Source organism: Perissodus microlepis, chromosome 23 (genome assembly GCF_051167445.1).
Source record: "Perissodus microlepis isolate ML-2025 ecotype Zambia chromosome 23, ASM5116744v1, whole genome shotgun sequence".
Lineage (NCBI taxonomy): Eukaryota > Metazoa > Chordata > Actinopteri > Cichliformes > Cichlidae > Perissodus > Perissodus microlepis.
The window spans coordinates 20,452,329-20,470,602 of record NC_140482.1 but is presented as its reverse complement, the minus strand read 5'-3'; the positions used below and the strand labels follow the sequence as shown (position 1 = coordinate 20,470,602).

Sequence of the window (18,274 nt, the reverse complement as noted above, 5' to 3'; positions counted from 1 at the left end):
CAAAATATAAAAACCCAAAACAGGAGCAGAGGTCATCGCAACTTGCTTCCCCCCACCTCTTTCATTTTCCTATGTGACACCCCACTTTGTGCTCAACTTACTGTTTCTTTGCTTCCTCGAACTTCTGGATGATCTTCCTCAGACCACCGTTCTTAAAACCCTGGCAGTGAGCGGCCGGGGCGCCGACTGTTACCACATCATATGTCTGTTCTGGAAAGACAAACAAGGACGTTTTAAAGGCACAACAAGAAGTGCGTGCAATCACAGCAAGATTTGTTTTTTAATAATTTGTATTCGTGTCTAACCAAAACCCAGCTCATCCTGCACCCTCATCCTCTGAACGTGAAGGTTAGTGGGCATGAACTCCAGCTTCTTGTCTGCTTTCAGGTTACTGGCTTTGAATGATGGGCCTGACAAAGAGACGAAGAAGCTTAGTCGTTATCTTTTTAATTTTTTCTTTTAGGTGTACTCGGGCCTGCACGTACACTGACCTCTGTATTCACTGAGGTCAGACAGTGTCTCTTGGTAAGCGAGTATTATGTTCTGGTACTGAGAGACGATCTGCCGCCGCAGGTTCTCCCAGCAGGGGGACAACTCTCCCAACTCCTCCAACTCACAAACCCTGCAGACGGAATAGTTAGAAAGAGGAAAAAATGAATCATCAAGTACTGCGCTCGCTTCAATATGCATTTCAAATGACTTGCAATAAGAGCTGTGGCAATTATCCATAATCAGAAATAATTTCCATAATTTAAGGAATTTCTCTGATTTCAGCTTCTCGGACGGTATAATTTGCTGCTTGTTTTGGTTTAATGTAACATCCTTTCATTTATCCTCCCTCTCCTATACATCCAGGTTCAAGGTCATGGGTTTGGTCAGTCTAAGCAGAGAAACTCAGACCTCCCTTTTCCTGGCCGCCTCTTCCAGCTCATCTGGGGGAAAACGGAATTATTTCCAAGCCAACCGAGAGATGCAATCTCTCCACCAAGCCCTGCTCTGCCCTGGGGCCTCCTCCCCGCAGGACATGCCGGAAACACCTCACCCAGGAGGTATCCATAAGGCATCCAAATCACATGCCAGAATCACCTCAGCTGCCTCCTTTTGATGTGAAGGAGCAGTGGCTCTAATCCAAATGTCTCCCCAATGACTGAACTCTTCATCCTATTACAAAGGCAGAGGCTGTCCACCCTTCAGAGAAGAGTTATTTTGTCACTTCTATCTGCAATCTCATTCTTTCTGTCACTATCCAAAGCTTGCGATCATAGTTGAGGGTGGGGAGGTAGATTGACCGATAAACCAAACGCTTTGCTTTTATGCTTAGCTCTCTCTTCACCAAAGCAGAGCCCCAATCCGTCAGTCAACCAAGACCTTAAGGTAACTAAACTCCTCCCCTTGAGGCAACAAGTCATCCTTGACCTGGAGTGAGCACTCTGCCCTTTCTTTGCTGAAGACCATAGCCTCTGACTTGAAGGTGCTCATTATCATTTCTGCAACTTAGATGCAAACCATCCCGGTGCAAGCTGAAGACCTCTACCCAATGAAGCCAACAGAACAGAATCATCTAGAAAAAGCAGAGATGATATTCTGAGGCCGCCAAAATTGAGATCCTCCAACTATCTGGCTATGACTAGAAATTTTGTCCATAGAAACTAAGGACACAAAGTTTAATGAAGCAATAAAGTAAATTTCTTTGGGTTTTAAGCTGCTGTAGAGAAAACAAAACATCTGAAGAGGTCAAACTGGGTATTATGAAGTTTAAGCTATAAAAAATTTAAAATTAAGATTCTTGTTCTTTATGTATTAAATATTTAACCCCTCAAAAGGTTTGAAACAATTATTGAGCTCACAAGCTTGTCTACGGTTATGAAGATGAATCACGAGACCGCCGAGTTGGGACCATCTATGAAGTGGAACACTGGATAAACCATAATGGTGCAAAAGCATGCATTTTAGGTCTCTGCTAATTTTTGTTTTGTTATATTCATTTGGCCTCCATCACAAAGGCCTAGAAACCAGTTACAAGCCTATGAAAAACTGTATTCCCCAACCAGTTGGCAAGTGGTTGCTGGCTGTGTGCGACAAAAACCTCTTTGTGACTGCACTGATGACAAGCCGATTTCTGTACTCAGCAGCAGTGTTTGCAGACAAGACACCCACTTGTCTGCAAACACTGTCCAACTACTGACCAGTAGGCCATATCGAAGTCAGTTTACACATCATTGGTCTCCTGTTGGTTATTACAGGAACTTAGTTTTGCCTTTTTTTTTTTTTTTTTTATTAGTCATGTCAATTCAGTTTCTTTGTAAGCACATTTTAAAAACAAGAGCTGACCAAAGTGGCGTACAGCTAAGAGGAAGAAAACAGAGCAGGAAAATACAGAAAAACTGAAGACGAACAAGTAAGAAAACAAAAGAAATGAGTCAAAGCTCAGGCTTTAAAGATGTCGAGTGTTGATGAGGTAGGTAGTGTCCAAAGTTGAGGGAAAATATATTTAACAACTTCATTGTTATATTTTGTGATCAAAATGACTTCACAGTGCAATGGTGGGAAAATCTGATTTCTGGTGATGGTTGAAGGAAATAGCAGTTGTGATGATGTCCACGTCTCATAGAATTTAAGCAGGCTGCTGCTAAAATTCTCCACCTGCATAAATATTGCAGTTGAAACATCTGATGTTGTATTTTACACAGTGTTAACCTGTTTTCAATCCATTTTGAGAAACTATGCATTCTTTAAAAGCACAAAGCAAGGAGCGAAAAAAGTTTTACAGACAGAGGTTCAGTTTATTCAGTATAAGAAATGAAGAATAAGTAAGAACAAGTAACATGTTCTTTATTGGTAAACTTTAGAAATGCATGTGTGGCTGTACCTGGCTGCATCCTCCTCCAGCAGCAGTTTGACAAACTGTCTGGGAATGTTTAGAGACAAGACGCTTTCGGCCATCTGCTCCAGCACTCGTAGGTGGTTCCCATCAGTGGTGGGGAAGCGGTACATCCTCGACATCGTGCCGCCAAACACTGAAGCAACACAAAATTCAGTTAGCTTGGATTAGATGAAGACAGATCTGACCAAAGTTTTTCTCAGTAAACAACGTTATTGCTTTCCGTTATTTTTGGACTGCTACTCAATCCCCGAGGTAAACAGACACCTCCCACTCACCGGGGACAATCAATACAACTCAACTGCATGTTGATGGAAAATGTGAGTTAGAGAAATGAAGGACGAGGAGAGAAAAAATTAAAAACCAACAGGTGCAGGGTTGAAATTCAGAAGACATACTCCTCTCAGAATATATGACTATAAGGGTTAATGAAGCTCTGTAAAAGTGTCCAAATGAGTCACTTCTTTCCAGAGACGGAATTACTGCTCGGAGATTAGCTTGGTATAAAGATGTAGGTAAAAATGTTCACGTTCATATGTTGTAACTTGTTTTGAGCAGTCATGTATGCCACATGGTGATATGGGTCTTCAAAGTTTTGCCTTTTTGAAGTTTTTTTCTGTGAATTATCAGAAAGCAGATCAAACATTCAGGGTACCAATGCTCGTTTCTGTTCCTCTACATCCTACACACTGAAATGGGGTTATTGAAACTAGGTTTTATCCCATGATTTATACGCTTACAAGATCGCTCAATGAAACTTGAAGTATCACAGTCTTAGTGTACATTTGATTTGGTATCAGGAAAATGTAAGGCGAGTTAAAAAGTGCCACTACTATGTCCTCAAGGGATTTTAACTCAGAAAATATTCAGTGTGTGCAGAATACATTTTGCCTGGCATCTTTAAAATTAAATTAAACTAAAACTATTAAATATTAATTTCAACGAGTTAGTCAGTTTGTTTCACACTTTCTCCTTTGGTTTTCCATGCACATAAACCTAATACCCTAAGGTCTCAGTGACACAGGGCTACAGACCAGTATCCAACCATTTTACAACCTCTGGTCAATAGGGGAAAATTTGTATTCCCCACCCAGGTACCAGGTGGTTTCTAGAGGCTGCTGGGCACTTTTGGGACCAAAACTTTGCTTGGAAGACACTGACTTGTCTTGTTCACTACTCTCAGAGGGAAAGTGAAACTGTGAAAAGTACAACCCAAACTAAAAAAATCAGATTCAAGATTATAATTATAACTAGAAATGAAAACACATTTCCGTAAACTAAAATAAAAATAAAATAATATAATATATAATATATATAATAAAATATAAAATTGAAGGAATTTTAAGAAACTTAATTATAGAGCGCATATCCTTAGTTTTTATCTTTGTCAGTTGTTTAATTGTTTTTTAATTGTAATAACTATGCTGATATTCCTAGGTCTTGCCTCTAACATATGCCCTGCATACAATATTATTAGAATAGAATAGCTCTTTATTGTCACTGTTACAAGAACAATGAAAGGCAGTTTGGCATCTCTCCATGAGTGTGATACACAATAGCGTAAGTATTTACACAATAACACAGACAAATTTACATTTACACAAGAAAGACATGTACAAGTTATACATACACCTGCATACATACGGATACATACATATATGTATGTATATATATACATATATGCATGCGTACATACACATACACACACACATATTTCCACATACACGCCTACATATATACATACACATACATGCAATCTGAGGAGCAGGTGCATTGTGAGGTACACACTCAGTGTGTGTGGGGGGGCTGTTGCTACTATAATAAATACGGTTATAAGAAATACAGTTTACAAAGGTAGGAATGTTGGTTGCATTATAGTATAAATAAAAATACGGTTTATAAATAAAGTGTAATGAGTGTTGGCAGTGCAGTTATCCTTCAAACAGGGTGGAGGTAGGGTATGTTTGACAGCCGGTGGGTAAAAACTTCTATTGAGTCTTTTTGTCTTTGACCTGATCAACCTGTTCAACCTTAATTAAATAGACTAAAACTACCAGTGAAACTAACAGAAACTACATTAAATCTAAACATTTTCAAACAACAGAAACTAAACTGAAATAAGAAAACCCACTCTGGAAACTTAACTGAAACTAAACTGAACTGAAAATCAAAAGTCAAAATGAAATAAAAATAAAAAACAATTAGAAAATACCTACAAGTTGTGGTGTGTTGGCACAACACTGAAGGCAAATTTTTGCCATTTCTGGTTTGTGTGACAGTTTATCAGAGTTTCACTTTCACTCAAACAGTAAACAACGAGTGTTTCTAAACAAGCTTACATCTTGTTAACGGAGGTTTTATTGTGCACCACCATGTGACTGACAGCAGCTTCTAGCAACCACTCAACAACCAGCCAGGAATTAAACATTTTTCCTTCCCACCAGAGGTTGCCAGGGATCCACGGACTGATCTCCAAGCTTATGTGAAAGGGTTCTAATGAAGGCATTTAATGCAGGAAGATCTGTTTAACATTCATGTCTTTAAATGCTTACTCAGTTACCAGATTAAACAATTTTGATCCAAATGTTTAATTAAACTGGTTAGAAATATATCAGGAAAGTACAGGAAAATGTAGCCAAGTTATTTTAACTGATTTAAGAAGAAAGAAAAACAAAACTTCACCAAAACCTTACTAACACCACGCTACTTTGCACACACTGAGTCACAGAGCAAAGCTGTCCCACCTGAGCGCAGCAGGGTATCTTTGCACAACGAGGCGTACTTGATTCGGACTCCCATCGACTCCGTCAGGCTCTTGTCGACAGGCAGCACCGTCTGCAGGACAAGCACAAGCACCAACATTATACTACGTCAGCTCTGGCAGGCAGCATCCACCTTCCTTTATCTCTCCACTATCACCTACACCACACTCCCAGAGCTTCTACACAAACCCGAGATAAATGACTTTACTGCCACATGGCGATGTCTTTATTGTACCATGATCATTTAATATATATGCTTTATATGCAGTCACAGAAAAACAGCAAGGCTCAGGAGCAAACATGCAGCATTTTACCAACATTTGAGAGACAATGAAGCGTAAACACTCATAAATCTGTCTGAGATATTTAAGTATACAAGTCTAATCAAATTCTTTACAAGCAAACATCAGAACTTTTGATGCAAATGCAAAATTATATTAATTGATGTAACCTTAGAACATTTGTTGAGCTTGCCGATATAATAACTGACGCCAGTGTTGGCCAATCATGGAAAATATCTACTCTGATCACAAGGAAGATAAATAAATCTGCCCGTGGCTGCCAGCCTCTTACCCGGCCGTTGATGCTTTCTGGCAGACGTCCCATCGACATCCTCTGATCTGTTCTCTCCTCCATCTGCCACGCCGCCACAGTGATGTTCCCTACCCGCTGGTTCTCTGCTGATCTGCCCGTTTGAACATAAAACAGCATTAAAGCTGCTAATCATTCTTTTAGTATCATTTAATTCCTAAATAGGTTTTTTAAGTGCCAAAAAACCTTCTGCAAACTAGGTTAAAATTAAGAGATCCGCTTTTAATCTTCTATGTTCTTACCAATGGCTGTATAAAGATCTTCTACAGTCAGTGGCTCTTTCTTCTCTGAAAGAACATCTTTAGCAGCCTTAGCTAATACTTGCTTCCTGTTTCCTATTCATTTTAAATGCGGTGTTCCTCAAGTCTCCCACCTCAGCCCACGTTTGTTCTGTGTTTTTTTTTTTTAAATATCCTTCTTCTCAGCCGGATGATTCATTTCCAGAGTGCCACCCACCACTGCCATTTCGATTATATTGAGTTACATGTCCTTCTGCTATCCAACATCCTCAGCAGATCTTCTTCAGTGGTACACTAAAAACTAGAACCACAAATCTGTCACTATATCCTTTTTCCATTTCAAGTTTTGTCTTGCAAATTTAGCAGGAAACACACTTAAAGTAAAGGAAGGACGTCACACATCATTTCATTTTACTAACCACATTAGGCTTTGTGTCAAGATGGAAAAAAAAATTGAAGTAAATGACAGGCAGGCTTTTATATGTTGTAAATACATAAATGACAACACTTCTTACTTTTCAAAGTAAGAAGAAACGTTTCATAAAAATGAAATGTTTCTTCTGTACAGTTAAAATTCAGGCATCTTTTATTTCTTGCTTACCATTGTGGTCAGCAGTTTACACACAATCATCATGGGCATGAATGTCATGGTAATCTTTCTTTGGCTAGACTGCCTTGATGACATTAAATCATGGTTTGCATGAAATCTTTTGAATATAAACGACCAAAAAATTGAGATTGTTCTATTTGGACCTTCTGACCCTCGCTTTTCTCTTAAGGTTGACCTTGGTCCTCTGGAAAAATCCAGTAATCCCTTTGCAAAGAATCTGGGAGTGTTCTTTGATAGCAGCTTTGCATTTGAGAAACAAATAAATTCTGTTGTAAAAGCCAACAAAAGAACATTTTGTCCTTTGCTGACTTTGAGAAAGTGATACATGCATTTATTTCATCCAGGCTTGACTACTGTAATAGTCTTTATTTTGGTATCAGCCAGGCTCTGCTCTCTCATCTTCAGCTAGTTCAGAATGCTGCAGCCTGACTCTTGACAGACACTCGTAAACATGACCATTTTTCCCCAGCCTTGGTTCATTTACACTGGCTTCCAGTATGTTGTAGAATTGATTTTAAGATTTTATTGCTTGTTTTTAAATCTCTAAATGGATTAGCTCCGGCATACCTCTCTGATCTGTTAACTAAAAATACTCCAAATAGAACTCTTAGGTCAGCTGCTAGTTGCTTCTAGTTTGTCCCTAGAAGCAGTCTAAAAACAGAGAAGACCGGGCCTTTGTGATTGCTGCGCCCAAACCTTGGAACAGTCTGCCTCTTGAAATTAGGATCTCTCCAACACTAGACATTTTTAAAACCTGTTTGAAAATGGTGTATGGCGCTGGCAAGGCTGGCAGCCTTAACCCAATTTCCATCGGGATGAGTAAAATATTATCGATCAATCAATCAAAATACATTTTTACACTCTAGCTTTTAATTGTGACTGAGTTTTGTTTTGTTCTTTGTGTGTGTTTGATCTACTTTTTACTTTTTTTATTATGTACAGCACTTTGGTCAGCCTGTGTTGTTTTTAAATCTGCTTATAAATAAATTGCTTGATTGATTGATAATCTTGTCTTTTTAATGATTTCTTTTAACTGTTCTTTTCCAGGGTGGAATGATTGTGCAGCATACATCTTTAACAACTTTAACACACTGGGTGCACATGTTTGTTAACTTCTTGTTAGTGATCATGATTGTGTCCAACTGGTAGCTTTTCTTTGCAGCATAAAAAGGATTGTTTGATAGAACTCATTGGACTGACCAATACTCAAAACTAAGGGAAAGTCTAAGGAACTCAGTGAAGATCCAAGAAGGAGAACTGTATATTTAAACAAGTTGGGAAGGTCTTTTGGAGTCTTTTCTAAACAACTGCAGATTCCAAGGTCATCGGTTCAAACAACTGTACTTAAGTACAAGTTATTCAGATTTGCTGAGGTCTGGAAGAAGATCCAAACTGTTACCCTCAAATGAGAGGAAATTGGTAGGGATGCCCAGGAACAAATCAGGAACCATCAAGACTTGAACCTGTCATGAACCGGAAACTGCTGGAAGACCAAAATCTCTGTCTACAGTGACACCTGTTTTACATCATCATGGACTGAGAGGGTGCTGACCAAGAGAAAAGCCCCTTCCTGAAGATCTACACCTTCAAACTTGACTAAAATTTGCAGCTGCCCACATCAACAAGCTAGATGCCTTCTAGAAAAAAGGTTTTATGGTCAAACCAAACAAAGATTGAGCTATTTGTCCACAATGACAAGAGGTATGTTTTCAAACCTGTACCAGCTGTCAAGCAGGGTGGTGCATCATGCTCTGGGGCTGTTTTGCTGTCAGTGGTACTGTTGATGCAAAAAGTGGATGGAATAATGAAGGAGGAGGACTACCTCCAAAATCTTTAACTTGACCTCAAATCAACAGCTAGACCATCGAAACTTTGACATAATTGGGTGTTCCAATAGGATAATGATCCCAAACACACATTAAAACTAGTTTTGAATGGATAAAGCAGGTTCACATTGAACTTCTGGAATGGCCTTCCCAAAACCCCGACCTGTTGAAAAGATTTGTGGACTGAGCTTAAAAGCCAAGATTGTGCCAAGAAACCAAACACTTTAACTCTCCCAATTCTGCCAAGAATAGCAGTCAAATATAGGCCAGGATTATACCAGAAGCTCACTGATGGCTGTGAAAAGTGTCTGGTTGAGGTGCAACATGCTAAGAGACCTTGAACCAAATATTAGTGGGGGTGTAATTATGATATTGGAATATGCAGTTGTTTAGAAATGGCTTCAAGAAATCTTTCACTCGCAGTCAGTTTATGTCTTCAAAGTGAAAGTGGTGCATCAAGACGGCAATAAAACAGCAATAAGATGGAGTGAGTTTTGCTTAAAGAACTGGGGTGAATTTAAAGAATCTTGAATACAGCAGTAAAAAAGCAGAAGTGTTTGTGTGTTTAAGTGTGTGTTACCGCAGTTCGAGCTGTAATTTGTGGCTCTTCTCTTGCAGTATCTCCTTCACAGGGAAAAGTGCAGAGCCCAACATGTACATCTGGACAGACAGATAGTTCACACGCTGAGCTGCTTCTTTGCTCAAATTATTAAAATAAAATTATCAGTGCTGCTGGTCGTACCGTGCCCTGCGAGCGATCCTTCACATCATACGCAGCCAGTTTGACCTGCGTCAGCTGGTTGATGTTGGAGTCCTGGAAGAAGGCAATGCTGCTGAGGAAGCTGGGGTTACTGGTGCCCTGTGGAGAGACACAGGTTACACAAAATAGTTCAGCAGTTCATGTTTTGTTTTATTGTTATTATCATATCACATTTTCAAGGAAAAGTAACACAATAGCAGCTTCAATTTGCGTTGACATTTAAGTTAAAAGTTCAAACCATGTGCAAAACAGGCATTTTGGAAGAAGAAAGTCATTGCAACACATACAGATACACCTAAAAATACACTGGTTTCACACTGTATCATTTTAACTTTGCCAAATATGCATAAAAATACATATTTATGAGTGTTTACCCAAACAAATCCTTATTTTTGATGACTCACTCTGCACTTGAGGGGGCGTGTAAATAAATGCATTTAATGCAAAGTGATGTGACCTCTGAAATTGCTCTTTCAGAGGTCACATTTGTGTTTGGCAACAAAACTTTTCTAAGTGTGTTTTTGCAGTTTTATTATTCATTTCTCCCTCGTCCTCCACATCCAGACTGAATGACGTAGATAAGGAAGGTGTGGGTGGTGGCAAACAGGTCACTATGCTGTAGTTAAGTCACACCTACAAGCTGAAATCAACGTTATGGAAGCTAGAGCTGCTTAAACATTAGTCCAACTGTAACTTTAAGTCAGTTTCTTTATCTGTGTGACGAGTCTGACCTCTATGACTTCAGTCTGGGCGTGTTTGGTCCAGAAGGCCTGCGGCGGTGTCGTGCAGCTCACTGCTACAAAGGTGTTGGGTTTTCGGTCCAGAGAAGGAGTCACCAGGTCTGTGCATGCTGGGTGAGAAAACACAAGCAAATCAAGCCAAGAGGCAAGCAGGAAGACTCTCTGAAGTCGCTTGTGGTTGCACAAGCAGTCTTGCAGCTGCGAGGTTGGAGAGTTTGTTTCAAAATGTTTGGATTGATTACACATACTCATTAACTCACAACCAGCTGACCATATACTCATATATTCTCACTGTCTGATATATTTCTGCTGCTGAGCTGCAGTGAGTAGATCATGAACTGAGGCACTAACGACCACTAAATTTAAATACGGGTTATAAATGTCACGGACGGCCATCATAAATGCTCATAATTACTCACCCACACTGAATTCCAGCACAGGTTCATCTGGGTCCTGACTATTTCCTGCAAAGTAACACAAACGTCATCAGAACATTAAGTCAGAGAAACAGCATTTGAAGCTTTTGTACATGATAAATTATGCTGCAGTACTAAAAAACAAAGTCGACCAGCAGTTCATTTATTAAAATCATCTCCAGCTGCAACATTGAAGCTACTTTATGTCAATTTTGATTATGTTTAGATGAAAATGAAACTAGCACCCTTGTAATGTCTTTTTAAATTAAAGGTAAACACAGCTCAGACTTTCAAAAGGCTTTTATTTTGAAATACACAGAATGACTTGACGTGGAATGACAGCCTGAGGTATTATACTTCCCTTTAGATTAATAGCATGTCTCTAAAAAGGATGTTTTCCTGTAATCCCTTTCATGGCTATATGAGCCATGTTTACCTTTATAGGAAAGGTTTTTATTTTGATCAGATCAGATCAAATCAGACTGCCTTGATATTAAATGAGTGACAATCTGACGTGTTATACTATCAAGGTAAAGGGAAATACGTCTGTGAACACAGGACGTTTCCCTGTAATCGGTTTGTAAATCAAAGGTAAAAAACTCATACAGGACATTTCAAAGGCTTTTATTTTGAAATACAAAATCTGACCATTTTGATAATGCGTGAATACCTCAGGGATGCTTTATCAGTGTGAGTTGGACTTATTTGACCTTTTTCTAAACCCAAGCTCCTTAAATGTGACCAAACTATATTTGACACTCTATTTTGCTAAAATGCACAAAACACTAAAAAGTTTCTGACTCTAGCTCAGTTTCCACGATATTCTGACCTGCGAGCGCCAAGCTGATCATCTCGTTGGACAGCTCCAGCGTGTTGGCTCGGTACACCGACCACGGCCTCTGCGTCCTCGAGCCGCTGCGCTCCCTGCCCCCCGCCATGCCTGTCGAGTAGGAGGAGCGAGTGACGGCAGGAGGCCTAAACACACACCGTCACGCGCGCAGTCGCACACTCCCATGTGATGTGACCCTCCACCTGCACAGATCCACGGCGGCGCCAAGGAAACGCTTCACCTCTCTACAAAGGACAAGAGCGGAGAGTAGAGGAGAGGTGAGGGATGTTTACCAACCAGAATTTACAGCAATTTTATATTTTTTAAAAATGACTTTTGTCCTTAAGGCATCAATGATCAGTTGGAGTTCCAAAACCAGGAACAACATACACCTATGTCCCCATCATCTGAGGGCTGTGCCATGAAGTCAGATTAGCAGATTTGTAGGTATGTTGAGCTTGAAGTCTTCAGCTTTGATCGCCATAGTAACTTATGCTGAACACATAACTTGGTCCAGAGCAATCAATCAAGTTAATTTCACTTTGATCTCCTGACTAAAGTTATCTCCACATCTTGTTTACCAGGCTGTGAGACAGTCAGCTTCAATGTTTCAAAGTATCCAGTTTAAAGTTTCACAGATCTGACGTGCAGCCAGTAATTAATTAAAGTTAAAATGTTTATGTTACCGATCTGTGCACCAAATCTAATGATTAATGATTTTCTGGGGTATTAATGTTGTCCTATTTACAATCAAATTTGCATTTCACTTTTTTAGTTTTTGTTTTTATATTTTTTATGTTCTTTATACATTTTTCACCTTTTATCATTACATGCTAACGTGTCCAATCAGGGTAGGGGGCGCTCACGGGGATTCTTTGTGTAAAAGAAGAGTGAAATACCCCTTTTTATGTAAACATACACCAGGCCTAGAGAGCTCGGCTTAACAGAGCTGACAGAGCAAGCTGACAACCACCGTTGTGATACTGGTCATCTTGTACTAGGGTAGAGCAAAGAAAGCTTGCTGTTGTTGACCTTTTTGAATCGTGGTATACCCCTCAGATCACAGTCGATCACAATGATCACACAGCATGTTAATCCTTTAACATAAAGTTAATTCTAAGAAGTCTAGAATAGAAGTCTAAGAAGTAAATTAGAGAAAACATCAACTAACTTCTATATTTATCTATATTCTTTTCAAGCATTTAACAGCAACATCTGTTGTGGCATTTATTTATTTTTTTTAATTTTGGCAGTTTTGGTCCTCTATAAATACATAAATAAACTGCACTGCTGTTTTAGACTGTTTATGCTTTATTCTCTGTTTAATACGCTTGACTTGTTTAGTCTGGTTAGACTTATATAGTCCATTTAATCTATTGTGATAACAAGTTTGTTTGCACAAACAGAGGAGTCAGAGAATTCGTGGTTTATGGACACTAGCTGGACATCATCAGGACGACATCTTTCAAGAGAAACAAAATCTAAAAACTGCATGCGGTGTAGTTTCGACATAAATTCCAACAAATACAATAATGAAAGTGTTTGAAGAACAGAAATGAGGAACGAATCACAGAAAGTAAAACTTACAGGACAAACTGAAAATATCGGCTGTGACTTTTGGGGTCGAGAACTCGAGCCTTTATTCACAATGGCCGCCGACGCAGCCTGCAGCATAAGTTCTTCTAAGGCTCAGCTCGTCTTCCTCCAGCTTATTTAATATTCTGCTTGTGTGCTCATGTTCTGCTTCAACTGTCCACCCTTTTTGTTGCTGGAAGAATCTGATTTCACTAACAGGGATCGATCAATACGGCATCATCTCAGCATCTGAGAAACATGCAGCAACTTTCCGTGGCTCTCACTTTCACATCAGAGTCACAACACAACACAGCAATACATTCAATAATTTAATCATATGCAAATCTCTCCATGCAAATACAAAACAGACAGCCAGAGCGGAGATGGCCCCTTGCAGCGTGTTCAGGGTAAAGAAGGTCAAAAGCATTACATTAATTTTCATAAGGACACAAACAGAAAATCTTGTTTTTACAAATATGAATCAGCTGCAGGTTCAGTGTCTGCGCGAGCAGCAGAATTTAAATGAGCGAGCATCCTCTTTTCCCACCGTGGGCCTTCATTACTGCTTCATTCACTGAGACACACACACACAAAATGTATCTGCTATTCATTTAACCCAACCACCACAGAAGTGCACATGTGCTACATGCACAAGGTTGAGCTGTGCCCCCTTTTAAAGGTGATGTATATTCACTAAATCAGGGGTGTCAAACATAAGGCCCAGGGCCTGACGTGAAGACTAAAGTGAAGACTGAAGTAGGTCGTAAGGACTCCAATCCAGTCCACTGGACAGCTTTGAAAAAATGTGAAGAAGAGCAGAGACTTTGGATTTTTAACTGTGTTTTCATTAATTTTGCAGCTTTTCCTAATTGTAGACCTCCTGCACATAGATTTTATTACCAAAGTAATTAACCCACAAACAATGAAATGACAGAAAAGTTTGTTTTTTCACAGTCTATTATAGAAATCAGCTTTTTCTGTTTTGCTTTGTTGGGCTCAGCTTCTTTTCTCATATTAAGATATATCAGGGACCACATGAGTTGTTAAACTTATTTACACGGCCCACAAATATTTAAAGTGGTCTGTATGTGGCCCACAAAAATAAAATAAAAGCTTATTACACACTCAGAAACACTTGATCATCAGTGTGACTAGGGCTGCTCAATTAATCGAATTTTAATCACGATTACGATCTGGGCTTTCAACGATCATTAAAAATGACTGAGCCGATTATTAGCCCCTCCCTCGTGCTTTACTCTCGCGCTGCTCCGTGTGGCAAATCGAGCGCACCTCTCTGCATTTCGAACACGTGTCACAACAATTAAGAGAACCCGAGGGAAGCTCTGAAAGCTAAGCAGAAGTTATTTGGAGAGGAGAGTGACTGCCGTTGGTTGAAAAGAGAGGTAAAAAAAACTTCAGTGGTGTGGAAACATTATGGGTTCGCGGAGTCAGACGTGGATCAAGTAGACACAGTGTGTAAACTTTGCTACAGTGTCGTAGCTGCACCACAGAGCAACACTGCAAAGTTCACTAAACACAGATGTTTACATTTTTCATTTATTTTTATATTGCAAACATTTGCACTGTTATCAGTATTTGCACACTATTTTATATTATTTTTTGACAATCTTTAAAGTCATTATTCAATACATTGTTATTGTTAAATAAATATCGTCAAATAATCGAGATCTCAATTTCAGTGAAAATAATTGTGATTATCATTTTTGCCATAATCGAGCAGCCCTAAGTGTGACACAAAGTCAGTTAAACTGTAGGGATCTAAGTCTGTCCAGCTAGCAAGCAGAATCCACTGTGAGTCCATTTAAGCTGCTTTGGTGCAAATCAAAGTGACAACAGGTGCACTGGAGTGGCAACAACAAGACAGCCCAATAAGGTAATGGTTCAGGAGGTGGTGCTTCTCTTTATCCCTGATTTTCCTCCAGTTTAGCCTTGTGTTAGTTTGTGTCCTTGTACCTGCTGGTAGCATGAGACTGTACCTGCAGCCCGTTTAAGGCGGCACAGACAGTCCAGCTCCTGCAGGATGGAACATCTCAGCACATGCTCAGTGGTGTGGAGGAGATACCAGAAGACAGGCCATTAAACCAGGAGAGCTGGACATTAACCCAGCAGCGGGACCAGTATATCTGCTGGAGGAGGACCAGAGAACAACAACACGACCTCCAGTGGACCACTCATGTTGATTCTAACTAGAAGTGGCAGGTTTTTCCTGACAAAAACAAGACAATAACTAAAGCTGTGATGAAATTTACACTTTAACCAACAAATGCATAACAAGATGAAAATATTCTGGAGATGAGTTCCAATCAGAGCTAACAAAGTTGTGTGGAACAGCGTTATTTTTGTTTTACGTGAAAACATATTTATGTTACATTTATGAAATGAATATGGCCCGATCAGGGTTTTTTTTTTCCTTTTTGGTTTTTAAATTCAGTTTAGTTTCAGGTAGCTTTCCGAGCTTTTTAAAAAAAATTATTACAGCATTTTTGGAATAATGTCAGGAAAGCTTAAGGAAAATCAGGACACGTATAACAATATAACAAGAACATTTGAAAGCACTTGGCTCTCTATCTTGTAGACATCTCATCACAAATTTAACCAAAATATACAAATACCAAAACTATGTATATTTATTTTATTTTACCCAAGTTCCCAAAGTTTTTTCAAAGGTCTATTAGTAGTTTTTATTTTATTCAACTACACTGTTTTAGTTTAGTTTAATTTAACGACAGTAACCTTGGTGTAGACTCGAGGGTACTTGTATCTAAGCCATGAACATCACTCCTGTCGAGTGCCACTGAATCAGGGGTGTTTACTGCTGACACAACACAGGAGCAGCCTAGGTGAATACAGCACATCCGCTGGTTAAATAACATATCAACTTTTTATTAGCACTATTTATGTCTTTCATAAAAACTGTCTTTATGAAGGGTTTATGAAAGACAGCCCGCCGTGTCCCGCTGTGTCCCAGAGACCAAAACATCCGACTGCTTCCAGGAAGACTGGCCGTCAGCTTAGGACCAGGACTGTTTGGAAGCAAATCATTCAATCAGAATCGGAATACTTTATTGATCCCTGGGGGAAATTATTTTTTTGTTACAGTGCTCCATTATAAACCAACATTAACAAGGCAGACAATACGCTAACTAAGAATAGTACAATATATATATATATATATATATATATATATATATATATATATATATATATATATATATATATATATATATATATATATATATATATATATATATATATATATATATATATATATATATATACATACACACACACACACACACACACACACACACACACAACTCACTCATTAATAAATAGCTGGAAAAGAAACGTGTGTAGTTGTAGCAGTAACCAGTGTGTTAAGTGGATGCGTTGTACAGGGAGATGGCCACAGGCAGGAAAGATTTCCTGTGTCGTTCAGTGGTGCTTTTCGGTAATCTCAGTCTCTCACTGAACGTGCTCCTGTGACTGACCAGCATGTCATGGAGTGGGTGGGAGGTGTTATCCAACACTGTCTTTATCTTGGACAGCATCCGCCTCTCCGACACCACCTTGAGGGAGTCCAGCTCCATCCCCACAACATTACTGGCCTTACGGATTAGTTTATTCAAATCACACAGCAACATTAAGGACTAACCTCAAGCGGTGCATGGTGGACTAGACCAACATCAATAACCATAGTTTTTAAGGTTTCCACTTTTGTTTATGTCTAAAGTTGTTGCAGTGCTGCTTTTGTTTGTTTTTAAAATACCTCAGTCAGATCATCTGTAGATTTCAACGTGCTACTTACAAATTTTTCAGAAGTGAAAGAATGTGGACCATTTTTAACGGTGTTAATGGTGTTTGTCTGCTTTAGGGGACTGAAGAACAAACTGAAAAGGCCACTCAGAAGGTTTTGAAGGTAAATTAGTTGAAAATTCTGCAAATACCTCAACCTAGCATGAACTTCACATGCTGAAGACACAAACTAACAACTGGAAACCCAGTTCTTTAGTAACATCCATTAACATTTAATTTCTGACTGTGTTAAACTGGAAAAGAAAAAATTTTTTTTGCTCTGCCCCTCAAATGAAAAGCTTAAATCTACACTTCTTGCACCTCCAACACTCCACATGGTGTCACAGTCCAAACACGTCCCAGGCTATGTTGTCTCATATATGGATATGTTGATAGTGTGAAAGAGTGAAGAGCGTATCTGTGTGTGTGTGTGTGTGTGTGTGTGTGTGTGTGTGTGTGTGTGTGTGTGTGTGTGTGTGAGTTTGAGCATGCTCTGTCAGCCTCCTGAGCCCCAGCACGTCTGCATAAACAGTGGAAAATACATAAGAGCACAGTTTGTGTCTGTGTGTGAGCTCCCGCTGCTTCACCAGAGCATTTTATGTGATGTTTTAATGCCTAATGAACGTTCCCCATATGCCCATCTATTACTTTTTCTCTGTTCTCCTGCTTATTTTTGTTATCCTTTTATATGTCATCTTGAGCATCTCACCAACATCTTGTCTGTCCATCGTTCTTCACCCCTGTACTTTTTTTTTTGCTCCACTCCTCTTTTGGGATTGTCCCCCTAAAGGTTTCGGTCTGTGTACAAGCAAATGTCCCACTCTTTCTCCTGCTTTTCTTCTCTTTGTCCCATTTTTATAAAGAGCAATTAGCCTATTTACAGCAAAGCTGTCCACACGAGGGACTGTACCCAGCTCAGATGGAGGAGCACCGCGGTCTAGATTAACAATACACACAAGGAGATCTCTGCAGTATTTGGGTTTAGTTGTGCTCCATTTCCTACAGAAAAAAATAATCAAAATAATGTGTGGACAATCACACATGTTTCTACAAAACAGCCAAACTGTTTTCCTGACACTATGTGCTACACAAAAGCCCACTCAAATTTAAACACACACTGTATATAAAAGATGGACTTAGCCACTGGGACATCACCCATTGGTTTTGGTCTAAGTGGTTAGAGAATTAGCAGTTTTACAGGTTAGTTGTTTGAAGCCAGAAATTAGCTA

General features: G+C 39.3%; 1 protein-coding gene across 15 annotated transcripts in view; it reads right to left on the bottom strand.

Moving 5' to 3' along the window:
* Positions 1–18,274, bottom strand: part of LOC146361367 (inositol polyphosphate-4-phosphatase type I A-like) — an 86,447-nt gene that overhangs the window by 32,994 nt on the left and 35,179 nt on the right. For all 15 annotated transcript variants that reach the window (XM_084922108.1, XM_084922110.1, XM_084922112.1 and 12 more), the window contains 11 exons: positions 11,655–11,899; positions 10,829–10,873; positions 10,401–10,519; positions 9,652–9,768; positions 9,490–9,569; positions 6,217–6,328; positions 5,626–5,716; positions 2,870–3,017; positions 492–622; positions 306–410; positions 102–210 (listed from right to left, as the gene is read on the bottom strand). In XM_084922108.1, the coding sequence (XP_084778234.1) occupies positions 102–210; positions 306–410; positions 492–622; positions 2,870–3,017; positions 5,626–5,716; positions 6,217–6,328; positions 9,490–9,569; positions 9,652–9,768; positions 10,401–10,519; positions 10,829–10,873; positions 11,655–11,763 (1,166 nt within the window). In that variant the 5' untranslated portion in view covers positions 11,764–11,899. The remainder of the gene's footprint in view (positions 1–101; positions 211–305; positions 411–491; positions 623–2,869; positions 3,018–5,625; positions 5,717–6,216; positions 6,329–9,489; positions 9,570–9,651; positions 9,769–10,400; positions 10,520–10,828; positions 10,874–11,654; positions 11,900–18,274) is intronic.